The following is a 16,301-nucleotide window of genomic DNA, read 5'->3' on the forward strand; positions in this document are numbered from 1 at the left end:
GTGTTTTTTTTTATGTTTACTTGTAAATAAAATATTTTAAAATTGATTATGACTTGCATTTTTTATTAAAGACAAAACACATGCATACATTTAAAAGCTTTTATTTTGAAAAACTTCAGCAAAATGAAGTAATTCCTCCAGTCACCAGCAGGAAAAACAGGAAATAAAAGCTCCAGCTTTTATTTTGAAAAAGTTTGTAGATTGGTTCCCGTCGATGGTCCAGCATCGTAAAAAATCGAATCTTCTCCACCCTCTGGTGGAGAAGATTCGAAAATTGAAAAAGGGGGGTTAGTACACAGTTAGTTCAAAAAACAATGAGAAGGGCTCACCTTTATTTTGAAAAACTTGAAGTAGTTCCTCCTGTCACCAGCAGGAAATCCAGGAAATAAAAGCTCCAGCTTTTATTTTGAAAAAGTTTGTAGATTGGTTCCCGTTGTTGGTCCAGCATCGTAAAAAATCGAATCTTCTCCACCCTCTGGTGGAGAAGATTCGAAAATTGAAAAAGGGGGTTAGTACACAGTTAGTTCAAAAACCAATGAGAAGGGCTTACCTTTTATTTTGAAAAATGTCAGACAGGTTCACATTGACCATCGAAGCAGAGGAAAAAAATTAAGGCATCTGAGCCTATCTGTTCAATGGTGGAATTCTGTAAAACAAGAGAGGGTCAATATATCAAGTTTAGGACAACTTTTATTTTGAAAAATGCATAGATCAGTGCTGGCTATTACACCAACACCGATCTATGCATTTTTCAAAATAAAAGGTAAGACCTTGCAAATGTTTGGGAAAATATAAAAACATTTGCAAGGTCTTTTATTTTGAAAAAATGCATAGCTTGGCACTAGACCAATCTATGCATTTTTCAAAATAAAAGGGAAGAACTTAACTTTTCACAAGGTTTTGTCTGGAAACAAGGGGTCAATACATCAAGTTTAGGACAAAGTATGAACTTTTATTTTGAAAAATGCATAGATCAGTGCTGGCTATTACACCAACACCAATCTCTGCATTTTTCAAAATAAAAGGCAAGACCTTGCAAGTGAGGTTTTACCTGACTTGGATGGAATTCTCCCAATTCAGGTAAAACCTCATTTGCAAGGTCTTACCTTTTATCTTGAAAAAAAATGCATAGATCAGCACTGGACGTTACACCAGAATTAATCTACACATTTTTTTCAAAATAAAAGGCAAGACCTTGCAAGTGAGATTTTACCAGAATCAGGAAGAATGTCTGAAATGGGGGAGTTGTGTAGCCCATCTTGACTTGGGTGGAATACTGGAAACAAACAAAAAGGGTCAATATACAAAGTTAAGTGAAAAAATGCATAGATCAGTGCTGGATGTTACACCAGAATCAATCTATGCATTTTTTAAAAATACATTCGCAAGGAAGGTTTTACCAGAATTGGGGAAATGTTTTATTTTGAAAAAAAAAATAAAACATTTGGGGCTAAATACTTTTGCCTCAAGTTTTTCAGGCAATCATTTCAAATCTATTCATTCTTAAAAAATAATTATCTTAAAATGCTTGTTTTTCTCTTCTTACACCAAGAAAAAAAGTTATTTTACCATACATACACGGGTCAAAAATGACCCCTGCACTATGGTTGAATAAATGCCTCACTTATATTTCGTCAAAACCACATTTAAAACTAAAAGTTAAAAGATCCAAGCCCTGAGGTCTTTAAGAAAGTTAATGGGGTAAAAATACATGATTGTTTTAATCCATCAAATATTAGCGGTTCCACTACATGGCAGATTATTTATTTAAATTCAGAAAAATGTGAAAAGCTACTTCTCTATTTGCCACTATAGTATTTTAAAAATTAAATTCAATATGCATAAACCTACTTTAAATTTTTCCTTTATCACAACATGTCTGGTCTACATTAACCATGATAATTAAGGGATTACTGTTTAGCCGAGAGGTCTTTGAGAAAGTTAAGGGGCTAAAATTATATAATTTATTTAAGTGCTCAGTGCCACTGCATGGCAGACTACTTTTTTAAATTCAGAAAAATGTGAAAAGCCACATTGATACTCAAGCAGAAGCTACTCTTCACTTGCCACTATAGTATGTTTTTTAAATTTAATTCAATAGGGATGACCCTACTTTAAATTTTTCCTTTATAGCAGCCGTGTCTTTTCTACATTAACCCTGAGGTCTTAAAGAAAGTTAAGGGGCTAAAATTATATTAGTTATTTAAGTGCCTAGTGCCACTACATGGCATATTACTTTTTTAAAATGTGAAAAGCCACATTGAAACTCAAGCAGAAGCTACCCCACTTGCCACTATAGTATTTTTTTAATTAAATTCAATTGGGTTGACCCTACTTTGCAGTTTTTCCATTTATCACGGTCCACATTGACCGCGATAATCGAGGGATTACTGTTAATTCCTTTCGCATCCACAGATGTTTGCTGTTAAAAAAACGCAAAGTTAGTTAGTGATTTCATTCAAAATTTGAATGTATCATGATGAAAAACGAGCCAATGGCGCAAATCCTTGAATGCTGAAAGCTGAAGTTTAAATATTAAACGGAGAAAATCGGAACTATTCAAAAAACACCCCCTTTGTTATGGCGTCGACCAGTTGATCCTTTCTGGTCGTTTCGGGCACATTCTTGATGTTTCCCAGTAGTCGGTGGTGCTCGTTGAGGGACTGAAACACACAAAGGAATGATTAGTTTTAAAACAAAGAGCGATCGGTAACGCAATGCAGCCAATTTGTTTGCAAACAATTTGCCGTCATGGCTGCATCACGCTAACGGAGCATGCTACCGTCAACGATCACTCTTAAGATGAGAACTGGGGCTTCGAAATCCCCAAACGACGACATACAACATGTGCAGCAACGTCTTGTGAGAAGTTTGTCAGCCATTCTTCGTCAAATTGTCAGCTCTGAGCAGCTCTGCAGTGCACGCCCGTGCAGTCTCAATCGCCAGTTTGCCGTATGACATCGACTATTTGAACCCTAACCTCGGCCACGCCCATTAAACATAGACAAACACAAAATAGAAATTGTTTTCATAATAACGTGCATTAGTCAGTGAGTGTGTATGTAAAAGGTTATATTCCGAACTGCCTTCGGCATAGGTGTTGAAACGTTTTATCCAAGGAAATTGGGTGAAGCACTTAATCATTTTTTGGACAAAATGCTTGCCAGCATTGGGAGGTAACACATCTTACAAAATTAGGCTTTTTCTGTAGTTTTGCAAGATAATATTGATGTTCTTTCCCCACCAATGTCTGTGGGAATAAATGAATGTTTTTCTAATAGCCATAATAAATTGTATTTACCAGAGTGAGAAGCTACTACTGTTCGACACTGATAAATTTCTACTGCCTTGCGTTTGCTTGCATGTTTACTTCCAAGAATTGGTATTTTTAATTGTGGTATTTCAATCAATTTCTGCTGACTTGCCTGTGCATGCATGTTTACTTCCAAAAGCTGGCTTGGATACTCCCAAATGACATTTGATCGCGTGTTTTTGAGCGCTTGAACCCTCGCACAAGTATTTAGATTGCATCCCATGTTCATCACAAATAACTGCTTTGCGATTTGAATTGCCGTATTAATCCACTAGATGTCAGTAAGGGTCCACATTGAAGTGGCTTCAGGTATTTGCCAAAGGATGGGAGGAGGGAGGTGGTCTTTGAATCTGGGGCACCCTGCTGTTGAAGCCTTCCAGCTGATGAGAGCGCGTGTGAGAGAGAGGGACGCAGGCACAGCTTGATCACAGCTTGCTGGCCTTGTCTGCATCTGCTGCTGTATGAGAAAAAAAGAGAAAGGAAAATCCCCATCAAGCTATCAAAAAACAGCATGCAACAAAACTGCCTGCCTCTAATACGCTCTGCAGCATCTCTCCAGAGCATTCCTTCAGTCTGCTTGTTGCCAATGTGCAAATGCGCTTGCATTTGCACGTGGTCCAGACATGAAAACCTCTCTAAAATGTGCCCACCCCAACAAACATTGCTATAGAGAAAGGCTTTTCTTGTTTGATGCTATCAGCTTAGAACATTCCTGATGGTTCTGGGAGGTTTCATCTTGTGACGAATTAGTTCATGATGAATGCTGAAAGCCCAGCTATGACCGTTATTCATTCTTAATGAACTGGAACTTGATGGTCATAGGGATGTTTACTGCAACAGTGGTGTTAATTAGACCGTGAAAGTGTCCCAGACTGCTGAATTACTTATATTTCTATTCATATGTGTGCGGTATATATCTATAGTTGCACGTCTGTGTCTTTTTTTCATGAATTTTCAAGGGAAACCCCGTATATGTTGTTTCTCTCGGTGCATGCATGAAATGTGCTGCGCTGCAGGCCTGTGCATGCGTGGGTGTGTACCTTTGATGCTGATTGTGTAAGAGAACGGCAAATGCATGCGTCTGTAAGTTAACATCAAAAAGGATGAGGGGAAATAGCACAAAAGATGAAAGAAATGTCTATATGTGACCACGTGGCTCTAGACAAGTGATTTTCTAATCTGACTGCTATGGTGAAAGGATTGTCTGGGGTGCTGTGGTAAATGTTTATATTGCACTTAATTTTGCCTGCATAAATGTATGTTGGTTACATATTGACACAACAGTTTTGGCTTTGGCTTTTTATGTGTGTATAGTTGTTGAGTTGTGTTTTATTTTGTGTTATGATTCAGTTAAACTGACCTAGATTTCATGCTGAGTCTGTAAATGAGTATTTCTTTGGTGAGATTTTTCTGCCATAGCTCAATACTGGTCACTTTTCACGATAATGAAATCCCTTTGTCTATGCATAGGTTCTATATTCAGTGTATTCAGGATATGACTATTTTTCTTAGCAACTTCCTGATGGGTTGGTCTCCACAAGACATTGCCTTAGTGACAGCTTAAGAAATATTTTGGTCACCAGAGTCGCAACTAGTCAGCTGCGTCTGACAGTTGTGGAGTGAAGTCTCCATTAGTGAGATTAGACAGGCTATAAATGTACAATTTATTAATTGCTTTTAACACAACATTATAAAGTATGACCTAAAATCAATAGCTTTGTGATGGCAACTCTGGATGACTTACGTTTGTGTTTGTCATGTTGAATTTGCAATACTCACAGTGCCATGGCTAAATATAAGCTTGTAAACACTGCCTGCAGCTTCAACTGTACTGATTCGGATTCCCAAAATGATGTTTTTTTGAGTTAGAATCCCCCACAAATGACAAGACATTCTCCCCAAAACCCCAGTGATTGAACAAATGTAGTTTGCTAAATCATAATCTTGCTGTTTTATAATTTACAGTTCCCAAAAGTGGCAGTAGCGCTATGTTTGAAAACCCATATTCATAAGTTATGCGAGATAAATATTGAGTTTAGTCATATATATTACAACAGGAACATACATATGTCTATACACTAAGAGTACTTTATGTCAACATGTTCTACCTGTATAAGTGTGGCTTATCGCCAAGTCTGAACGAGAAAAACATAAGAATTCAATTAAGAGGTGAAAGTACATCATTTTTTTTTCAGTTCACTAGGTCAAACATTACAGCATTGACTCCTTTCATCATTTGAATGCATATATCATTTTCCTATAACCGAGCCATCCCCAATAAATTGTTCTAGGACAAATTTAGCTCTCTTTCATCCATCCAAAACAAGACATAAGGAAACACCCACTTTTTTTCAGCAACATACACAACTAATCACCATGCCTAGCTTCCTGGTGCTGATGCTGCGTCAGCTTGCACATGGTGACAGATGGACAAAACGGTCGCACGGCAACAATAGAATAGAAAGCCTTTGGATAGCATGGTAGCAAATTGTAAAAATCAGCTACCCAATCTGATTGTGATATAAACTTCTGTTAGGAAATGTTTCTAGTGGGTGGAGGAAAGGCAGCTGAGAAAGGGCACAGTAATTAGGATATACCATATTTTTTGGGAATCGCACTCGAGTATAAGCCGCTTATCTGCTGGCCTGTGATTGGCTTGCACCAGATCAGTGTACTCTGCGTTCTGCCTATATAGTCAATTGGGATATGCTCCAATAGTTTTGTGACCAATGAAGAGGACACGTGGCACAGTTAATGAATGGATCTGTAAGCTATAATCATCAGAATCACTAAAAATATAGGCTTTAAATATTTCACTGTGTAATTAATCTATACAATAGCAGGCCCATCTAATGCAATGAATTACCAAAAATGCTTAACATTTGCATGGTCCTCTAATAATTAGAGTGTGATGGATGCATATCTATGGGACATTCATGCTCTAATTAAAAAGTCACAAACCAGAAATATTTTTTTCGATGACTCAACTGGCTGTACTAGAACATCAGTATAATGTTTTGATACTCCCTCTCAGGTCTTGATATACAGCAGTGTTATAATGTTATGACTAGTTCCAAAAACTTGAATTTTTAACTGACTTCCATGAGGTAAGATCTACATACACTAGAACATATACATAACTTAAAGTAAAATGTTGAGTGTAGTTGCTGTCGTACAAAACACAGCTACAAACACTATATTTTTAATTGAGTGCATGTACTTTTATTTTTTGTTGCCTGCCTTGTTTACTGCAGACAATCAGTGGAGTGTGAACGAAAAGCTCACCCAGCCATTTGGCTACAGTCCTAATTAGCTGAGCCATGTTGACAGAATCCTGATAGAGAACATCACACACAGGTATTTGGAAAATCTTGTGTTTTGTCTTTTAATATAATCTATACACAGAGGAATTCACTATTCTTGTGTTTTATTTTTAAACTATCATATAGGGATGATGAATATTCACTGTTCTTAACTAGTTCATCATCAGTCTTTTCCCTCCTATATGTCTGTGGTTACTCACTTGCACCATACATAAAATTATCTATATTCATTCAGTCATTTTTCAAACTGCTTATCCTCACAAGGGTTGTGGGAGGGGGGGGGTGCTGGAACCAATCCCAGCATGCATGTTTTTGGGCTGTGTGAGGAAACCAAAGTACCCATAGAAAACCCATGTGAGCCATGGGAAGAACAGGCAAACTCCCCAAAGAAAGTCCCAGACTTGGAATTGAACCCTAGATTTGAGAACCATGGAGCTGATGTGCTAAAAACGTTTTAGATTAACTTTCACAACACAAAAAAAAATATTTTAAAATATTCTTTTTAAAATTTTTGCGTAAAAGGGTAATTTATGAAAGCGCAAGTAATTTTAAAACCCTTTTTTATTAAATATTTTCTTAGGTAACATAGTGGAAAATCTGATGCATTTTGACTCCCACTTGTACACTGTACTTTTTTTTCCTGGATGGCATAAGGGTATGGAGTACAAGTAAGAAGTAGAGGAATGGATGCATGCAATATTGGAAATGAGGCATGTCTAAAGATGGAGAGTAATTCTCCCCCAGGGTACTTTCACTTGACACTTTCCTTTGATGGGTCACAACAATGTTGAGTCATTCACAAACGTGAACATGACCGCGTATGCTTTTTAGTGACATTTTGCTTACTTTTGAGACGATATATAAAGTTATGTCATACCTTGTAAGTCTTTTGGTTACTGTCCATTACAGTGACTCTGAAAACAAGCGCTTTTGCTATTTCAGGCTGAAGCCAGTGATGAAAAAGAATCGATGCGGGACATACGTGTAATACTGAATGTACCCAGCAAATTTTAGTGTAATCTTTCCTTAAATAATGGAGGACATAAATGTGGGGTTTAAAAAAATGTGCACATATCTAGCATCTCTAATCTTCAAACATATTTAATGTTTTGAAAAACAAATCCTCAAATTGACTGCACAATCTGCTGTTGATTTTTGTCTTTAATACCTCTTTATTTTAATAGATGTTTCACTTGGATTTGAATGTACAGTATATCTTTTTGTCCGTCCTTTTTCTGTTTTGTATTACTTTTATTTTGCTAGAATTCATTGGCTCATGTCAGTATGTGCACAGCATGTAATTTTGCATTCTATTAGTCTTCTCATTTTTCTCTTCCAGTAAAACATTTGAGCTTGACCATGCAATCATCAACAAGTAATTCATCATTTCAAATAGCTTTTTCCTCAGTAGCGTGCTACCGCAATCAATATGTTGTCCAGCAGTTGTTTTTTTTCCCCAATCTCTATTGAGCCAAAGTAAACATTTTACTTGAAACAAAATTTAATATCCCTACAGGAAACTATATAACTTATTTGCTTGAATGTTGCATATTGGTTTTCTACCTTTCTTGTTGTCACTTTATGTCTTGTTGTTGGCGTAGCAGTTAGAACACAGGACTCCCATGTGGGGGACCTGGGTTCTATTCCCGGTTGTGACACTTTTTCACTTAGTTGTTTCTGTGGACTTCTTCTCAAGACACTGAAATGATTACAAAGAAAAGTTTAGTCACTTGGTTGGCGCAGAGGTTAGAACACAGGACTCCTGTCTAGGAGACCTGGGTTTGATTCCCGCTGTTGCTCTTTGGCTGATCACTGGACCAAGTAGTCTGACAAATGGAACAAGAAGGAAAAAAAAAAACTTTTTAATTTATATTAAACACTTAGTCATACTTTTCAGTGAAAGGTTATATTCCGAATTGCCAAAGGCAGTTGGAAGGGGCTACTTTATGTCGCGTTCTCGAAGGCCGACCCTCGACCGCTGACACTGGGGAGTGCACTCATGTTCTCTCTATGCCAAGGCGAGTGGGCAACCCACTACACCAACTCGAGACTTCCCATGGTGCTGCAGTTAGGAGGAAAAAGAGGGGGGGACATGTCCAAGGTCCTTTTCTTCTTTTTGAGGTGACACTTTTTCTCTCTCATTAGTATGCATCATATCGGCTTCACAAAAAGCTTTGCTTGTTGTTTATCTCGTGAGTCTTGTTTATGTGCGCGGTGCCAAATTGCCCGGGTGGGATAGGGAAGAAGAATTTTAAAAAAAGGTCGGTAGGGTGTTGGGCTTCATTCATTTTGAGAGGTTTCGGTAGAGAATATTTGCCCAATACCCTGCTGTTCCTGATCCCTTTTCCTGGGGAAAAGCTTGGGGTGGGGAGGGAAATATATTTTATTAGAGCAACTATTTAAGAGGAAAAAAATAGCAAGAGAAGAAGCAGCTTCTTTAATTGCTGACTGCCTTTTTAAATGACTTCACAAAATTGTACAGATTAAAGAGAAAAGAAATAGAATCATATTGTACAGATATGTGACCAGCACTCCTAAGGAAGTTATTATTGTTATTATTAAAGCAATGAGGAGACATTGTAAAATAAAAAGAACACAGAGTTATTGTTGGGTTTCTTTTTTAATAAATTATATCTAAACCACCACCAGATAACTTGTTTTTCTTTCCTGCATAGGAAAAATGGATTTTATCATCCTGATAAAGCTTTGGTTATCAGGGAGTTTTAGATGTAAGTATTTTTTATTGGTATTTTTATTGATGTATAGGGGAATTCCATAGATGAGCAGCAAGATCCTCACTTTACTGTATGAGCGTGGTAATTGCAAAATTACGCCACGCCACAGGAGGGCAGTAGTTGTTGGCTGCAACAAAAAAGAACAGCTATTGTGCGTAGGCAACCAGGTGTTTAAATTTGGCACATGCGCGGTACCTCATTCTTTCAGGAAGCCATTTCTCTTCCGGCGGTCGAGACACATGCATCCGAACGAGGTAAGTTTTCTTGCGTTTTACGGGCATTTTATCACGCCATCGTGAGATTTATTAGTAATCGATTGAGCCCAAAACTCCGGTTAATCTGTTACTTTAATGCCAGCTTCAACACACCGTCGACAATTGAAGTTTGAGGTCCTTTTCCTCTCCAGATGTGTGCCGCATCTGACTAGCTATTTTAGCATTAGTGACACGACGACACTTTTCATTTGGCTTTAATCGTATTGTCCGTTTTCTGTCCATTATTCCGTCGTGTAGAAATACTTTTAATCTAATCAAACAAAGTCGAGATGTCAACGTAAGTATAGTTAGTTTGATGGTTAGATGACATCCAGTGGCACGACTTGTGTTGTATGTAAACAGATTTCACACTTAAAATTATTGATGCAAAATACTTATGTCAACTGTCTTATAACTGTTATCGCTACTGTGTATATTTAATCGCCTTATCTGTACTAAACGCCACAAATTTTAATTGTTCTGATTTCACTCTAAACATTATTGATGCAAAAATAGTTGCGTCTACTTTCTTCTAGCTGTTATTGCTACTGTGTATACTTAATCACCTTTCTCTGATAAAGGGAAAAGAAAAGCACAACACTGCGCACTAAATTATTTTCATTTATTAGCTTGATCGTATATTACTGAGTTTTTTTGTCAGCTTTATCAACATTAGTATAGTTAGTATGATGGGTAGATGCTCTCTCCTAAATTACATCCAGTGGTACAACTAATGTTGGATGTAAAGATAGATTTCACCACAAGTTCTAAACACCCATTTCCAATTTGTAATTGTTCTGATTTCACACTAAAAATGTATTGATAAAAAAATAGTTGTCAACTTTCTCCTAACTGTTAACACTACTGTGTATATTTAATCGCCTTGTCTGAAAATGGAAAAGAATAGCACGTAGCAGTCACTAACTTATTTTCATTCATTATCTTGATTGTATATTAAGTTTGTTGTAAGATTTCTCCATTTTGCAATAATAGTTTTGCAACTCCCAACTAGTTTGCTTAAATCAAGTTCTCTCTTTTTAGCATCCGGATGCAACTCTTCCAGAGTGTCCAGAACACACGCCCTCGAGGTTAAAGGAGAGGAGATTGGGCCAGATCAAGGTAAAATTAATTCAAAAGAAAACATTAAGCCTTTTTGGTGAATCTTAATTCTCTATATTAAGTTTTGTTTTCTTCTTTGTACACATCAGGTCCAGGTCCATGTCACTTGTGACTTGTCTGCACTTCAGAGATGACTGGCAGGCTTCTCAAAGGTTAACGTATTTGTTTATTGCAAAGTATCCAAGTCTTCATCCAAACTAAATAAAAGCTTTAAATATTATAATCTTGTGGAACTCCATGATGTGATATCTGATCTTTATGGTGAGGTTTCACTGAACATCAGTTGGTGTTGTGGACTTCTTATATAGGTAAAGTCCACAAGGATCTTATTAAAGATTACAAACTTCATTTGTTAAAGTAGATTTTTCCTAAGTCAATTTCCCAAGTACAAGACTAGTGTTTATTCTTTCTTCCAAGTGTTTACTCCCCTTGGTTTAAAAAAAAAAATTAAATCCTAAATATATTATTTCTCTAGCTTTTTAAAAAAAATATTCTAAGTGTTAACTACTCCAACTTTCTTTTAAAATATGGTTTATTCCTTCAGCTATTAAAAAAATGTTAAATTCCCCTTGGTTTTAAAAAAAATTATTTCCTAAATATATTATTTCTCCAACTTTTTAAAAAAAATATTCTAAGTGTTAACTGCTCAAACTTTCTTTCTTTTGGTTTTTCTTCAGCTATTAAAAAAAATAAAATCCTAAATATATTATTTCTCCAGCTTTTTAAAAAAAAAGTTCTAAATGTTTATTGCTCCAACTTTTTGAAAAATTATTATATGTCCCCAGCTTTTAAAGAAAATATATGCACCCCTGATGTTTGGATATTCAATTTATATTCCCAGCTTTTTTGTTCTAATTTTTTTTATTGTTCATTCCCCCAGCTTTTTTTCCTACTATTTCACAATCTTTTTTTTTCAATTTTTTTGCCTAAGTGTTTATTCCTCCAGCTTTTTAGAAAAATATTCTAAGTGTTTATTGCCCTTTTTTTTGTTCTTTTTTTTTTCTAAGTGTTTGTCTTCTTTTTTGTTCTTTTTTTTCTAAGTGTTTATTGTTTTTTTTTTTTCTAAGTGTTTATTGTCTTTTTTTTGTTCTTTTTTTTTTCTAAGTGTTTATTGTTCTTTTTTTTTCCTAAGTTTTTTTTTTTTTGTTTACTTGTAAATAAAATATTTTAAAATTGATAACTTGCATTTTTTATTAAAGACAAAACACATGCATACATTTAAAAGCTTTTATTTTGAAAAACTTCAGCAAAATGAAGTAATTCCTCCAGTCACCAGCAGGAAAAACAGGAAATAAAAGCTCCAGCTTTTATTTTGAAAAAGTTTGTAGATTGGATCCCGTCGATGGTCCAGCATCGTAAAAAATCGAATCTTCTCCACCCTCTGGTGGAGAAGATTCGAAAATTGAAAAAGGGGGGTTAGTACACAGTTAGTTCAAAAAACAATGAGAAGGGCTCACCTTTATTTTGAAAAACTTGAAGTAGTTCCTCCTGTCACCAGCAGGAAATCCAGGAAATAAAAGCTCCAGCTTTTATTTTGAAAAAGTTTGTAGATTGGTTCCCGTTGTTGGTCCAGCATCGTAAAAAATCGAATCTTCTCCACCCCCTGGTGGAGAAGATTCGAAAATTGAAAAAGGGGTTAAGGCACAAAGTTAGTTAAAAAACCAATGAGAAGGGCTTACCTTTTATTTTGAAAAATGTCAGACAGGTTCACATTGGCCATCGAAGCAGAGAAAAAAAATTAAGCCGTCTGAGCCTATCTGTTCAATGGTGGAATTCTGTAAAACAAGAGAGGGTCAATATATCAAGTTTAGGACAACTTTTATTTTGAAAAATGCAAAGATCAGTGCTGGCTATTACACCAACACAGATCTATGCATTTTTCAAAATAAAAGGTAAGACCTTGCAAATGTTTGGGAAAATATAAAAACATTTACAAGGTCTTTTATTTTGAAAAAAATGCATAGCTTGGCATTAGACCAATCTATGCATTTTTCAAAATAAAAGGGAAGAACTTAACTTTTCACAAGGGGTCAATACATCAAGTTTAGGACAAAGTATGAACTTTTATTTTGAAAAATGCATAGATCAGTGTTGGCTATTACTCCAACACCAATCTCTGCATTTTTCAAAATAAAAGGCAAGACCTTGCAAATATGTTTGCAAGTGAGGTTTTACCTGACTTGGGTGGAATTCTCCCAATTCAGGTAAAACCTCATTTGCAAGGTCTTACCTTTTATCTTGAAAAAAAATGCATAGATCAGCACTGGATGTTACACCAGAATGAATCTACACATTTTTTTTTCAAAATAAAAGGCAAGACCTTGCAAGTGAGATTTTACCAGAATCAGGAAGAATGTCTGAAATGGGGGAGTTGTGTAGCCCATCTTGACTTGGGTGGAATTCTGGAAACAAAAAAAAAAGGTCAATATACAAAGTTAAGTGAAAAAATGCATAGATCAGTGCTGGATGTTACACCAGAATCAATCTATGCATTTTTTAAAAATACATTCGCAAGGAAGGTTTTACCAGAATTGGGGAAATCTTTTATTTTGAAAAAAAAAATAAAACATTTGGGGCTAAATACTTTTGCCTCAAGTTTTTCAGTCAATCTATTCATTCTTAAAAAATAATTATCTTAAAATGCTTGTTTTTCTCTTCTTACACCAAGAAAAAAAGTTATTTTACCATACATACACGAGTCAAAAATGACCCCTGCACTATGGTTGAATAAATGCCTCACTTATATTTCGTCAAAACCACATTTAAAACTAAAAGTTAAAAGATCCAAGCCCTGAGGTCTTTAAGAAAGTTAATGGGGTAAAAATACATGATTGTTTTAATCCATCAAATATTAGCGGTTCCACTACATGGCAGATTATTTATTTAAATTCAGAAAAGCTACTTCTCTATTTGCCACTATAGTATTTTAAAAATTAAATTCAATATGCATAAACCTACTTTAAATTTTTCCTTTATCACAACATGTCTGGTCTACATTAACCATGATAATTAAGGGATTACTGTTAAGCCGAGAGGTCTTTGAGAAAGTTAAGGGGCTAAAATTATATAATTTATTTAAGTGCTCAGTGCCACTGCATGGCAGACTACTTTTTTTAAATTCAGAAAAATGTGAAAAGCCACATTGATACTCAAGCAGAAGCTACTCTTCACTTGCCACTATAGTATGTTTTTTAAATTTAATTCAATAGGGATGACCCTACTTTAAATTTTTCCTTTATAGCAGCCATGTCTTTTCTACATTAACCCTGAGGTCTTAAAGAAAGTTAAGGGGCTAAAATTATATTAGTTATTTAAGTGCCTAGTGCCACTACATGGCATATTACTCTTTTAAAATGTGAAAAGCCACATTGAAACTCAAGCAGAAGCTACCCCACTTGCCACTATAGTATTTTTTTAATTAAATTCAATTGGGTTGACCCTACTTTGCGGTTTTTCCATTTATCACGGTCCACATTAACCGCGATAATCGAGGGATTACTGTTAATTCCTTTCGCATCCACAGATGTTTGCTGTTAAAAAAACCGCAAAGTTAGTTAGTGATTTCATTCAAAATTTGAATGTATCATGATGAAAAACGAGCCAATGGCGCAAATCCTTGAATGCTGAAAGCTGAAGTTTAAATATTAAACGGAGAAAATCGGAACTATTCAAAAAATACCCCCTTTGTTATGGCGTCGACCAGTTGATCCTTTCTGGTCGTTTCGGCCACATTCTTGATGTTTCCCAGTAGTCGGTGGTGCTCGTTGAGGGACTGAAACACACAAAGGAATGATTAGTTTTAAAACAAAGAGCGATCGGTAACGCAATGCAGCCAATTTGTTTGCAAACATTTTGCCGTCATGGCTGCATCACGCTAACGGAGCATGCTACCGTCAAATATCGCTCTTAAGATGAGAACCGGGGCTTCGAAATCCCCAAACGACGACATACAACATGTGCAGCAACGTCTTGTGAGAAGTTTGTCAGCCATTCTTCGCCAAATCGTCAGCTCTGAGCAGTTCTGCAGTGACCGCCCGTGCAGTCTCAATCGCCATTTTTCTGTATGACATCGACTATTTGAACTCTAACCTCGGCCACGCCCATTAAACATAGACAAACACAAAATAGAAATTGTTTTCATAATAACGTGCGTTAGTCAGTGTGTGTGTGTATGTAAAAGGTTATATTCCGAACTGCCTTCGGCATAGGTGTTGAAACGTTTTATCCAAGGAAATTGGGTGAAACACTTAATCATTTTTTGGACAAAATGCTTCATCCAGCACTGAATACTTATACACTTAAACAATTAGGCATTTTAACTTGTTCTTCTTAACTGAATATTTGGAAAATCTTTGCCGGCACTGAGAACTGAACCCTGGACAATATTAAACTGTAGTATTTGTTGCTTTGTCTCTTTTCATACCCAGATCACACTTAGTCATTTATTGTAGAACTTATTCTTTTACCTGAATAAAATTGGGAAAATTATTGCATGCACATGGATTCAAACACAGGACCACAGATGTGAGAGACTGATGACTTATCCACTGGGCCACCACCCTGTGAGAGTAAGCAGTAGTACTTGTAAATTTATCTCATTCATTTACCTGAATAATATTGGGAAAATCTTTGCATGCACTTAGATTTGAACCCAGGACCACAGAGGTGAGAGTGGTGATTTATCCACTGTGCCACCAATCTACAATATTAAACTGTAGTATTTGTTGTTTTGTCTCTTTTCATACCCAGATCACACTTAGTCATTTATTGTAGAACTTATTCTTTTACCTGAATAATATTGGGAAAATCTTTGCATGCACTTGGATTCAAACCCAGGACCACAGATGTGAGAGACTGATGACTTATCCACTGTGCCACCACCCTGTGAGAGAAAACAGTAGTACTTGGGAAAATCTCTGCATGCACCCTCAATGAATGACACTTTTTAAAAAAAATCCATATATGAAGAACACTGGATTACAAGGCGCCCTGTCTATTTTGGAGAAAATATTATACTTTTAAGTGCGCCTTATAGTGGTGAAAATACGGTATACATTTTATTTGCCTGTGGGTTACGTGCTGATGAACTATAGGCCTTGAATATGACACAGCATTAAAACTGATGAATCTACTAGTTGTTTCTGCTCTTTTTTTATTTATTAATATGAGGCCATATCAGGTTAGCCATTTGTTTCCTTGTTTCCCCTGAATGTGTCTTCACCTCTTAGGTATTGATTAAAAATAAAGAAATAACAAAGGTAATAAATGAAGTGAATGCTCACTATAACAAAAATACAGAGTGAAAGTTAACTTCACCATTGCTTCATTGATTTCTACATCTGTGGCCCTTTAGTCTGGCGTCAAAAAGGCCCAGCTGTCTGCTGAACACCCCCGCCTGGAGATCAGTAGAGGAGGGAATTGTCAGCGTCTTGTTGACGTTCTCTCAAGCTTACATCAGGTCATCTGTCGTTACCATGTACGATCAAGACTTTTAAGTTGCTGTGGTAACCCAGGCACAGACAGCTGAAAGTGCAGGTGCTGAACACGTGCTTCCAAG

General features: G+C 36.2%; 1 protein-coding gene and 2 long non-coding RNA genes across 17 annotated transcripts; 1 reads left to right on the forward strand and 2 right to left on the reverse strand.

Moving 5' to 3' along the window:
* Positions 1 to 85: 85 nt before the first annotated feature.
* Positions 86 to 3,823, reverse strand: LOC144184358 (uncharacterized). 4 transcript variants are annotated; one of them, XR_013324779.1, is made up of 7 exons: positions 2,783 to 3,823; positions 2,571 to 2,663; positions 1,195 to 1,276; positions 1,052 to 1,113; positions 551 to 646; positions 330 to 475; positions 86 to 253 (listed from the first exon to the last, which is right to left on the reverse strand). It is a non-coding gene; the product is annotated as an uncharacterized LOC144184358 (long non-coding RNA). The 4 variants fall into 4 exon arrangements; XR_013324778.1 differs by lacking the exon at positions 1,052 to 1,113 and having other exon boundaries at positions 2,783 to 3,820; XR_013324781.1 differs by lacking the exon at positions 1,052 to 1,113 and having other exon boundaries at positions 1,214 to 1,276; positions 2,783 to 3,704.
* Positions 2,718 to 10,967, forward strand: LOC144184302 (uncharacterized). Of its 5 annotated transcripts, none has more exons than XM_077710397.1 (5): positions 2,889 to 3,176; positions 6,568 to 6,670; positions 7,579 to 9,625; positions 10,667 to 10,744; positions 10,834 to 10,967. In XM_077710397.1, exons 3-5 carry the CDS (start codon positions 9,416 to 9,418, stop codon positions 10,876 to 10,878), a joined length of 333 nt encoding a protein of 110 aa, XP_077566523.1. In that variant the 5' UTR covers positions 2,889 to 3,176; positions 6,568 to 6,670; positions 7,579 to 9,415; the 3' UTR covers positions 10,879 to 10,967. The 5 variants fall into 5 exon arrangements, with proteins under 5 accessions (XP_077566526.1, XP_077566523.1, XP_077566524.1 ...); XM_077710398.1 differs by having other exon boundaries at positions 9,312 to 9,625; XM_077710400.1 differs by having other exon boundaries at positions 2,718 to 3,176; positions 6,568 to 9,625; positions 10,840 to 10,967.
* Positions 10,968 to 11,957: 990 nt separating this feature from the next.
* On the reverse strand, positions 11,958 to 14,889 carry LOC144193265 (uncharacterized). Of its 8 annotated transcripts, XR_013325706.1 has the most exons (7): positions 14,636 to 14,888; positions 14,424 to 14,516; positions 13,065 to 13,146; positions 12,920 to 12,981; positions 12,424 to 12,519; positions 12,202 to 12,347; positions 11,958 to 12,125 (listed from the first exon to the last, which is right to left on the reverse strand). It is a non-coding gene; the product is annotated as an uncharacterized LOC144193265 (long non-coding RNA). The 8 variants fall into 8 exon arrangements; XR_013325705.1 differs by having other exon boundaries at positions 12,424 to 12,981; positions 14,636 to 14,889; XR_013325702.1 differs by having other exon boundaries at positions 12,920 to 13,146; positions 14,636 to 14,851.
* Between the last annotated feature and the right edge of the window lie 1,412 nt (positions 14,890 to 16,301).

The sequence above is a fragment of the Stigmatopora nigra genome, chromosome 2 (genome assembly GCF_051989575.1).
Source record: "Stigmatopora nigra isolate UIUO_SnigA chromosome 2, RoL_Snig_1.1, whole genome shotgun sequence".
NCBI classification, from domain to species: Eukaryota; Metazoa; Chordata; class Actinopteri; order Syngnathiformes; family Syngnathidae; genus Stigmatopora; species Stigmatopora nigra.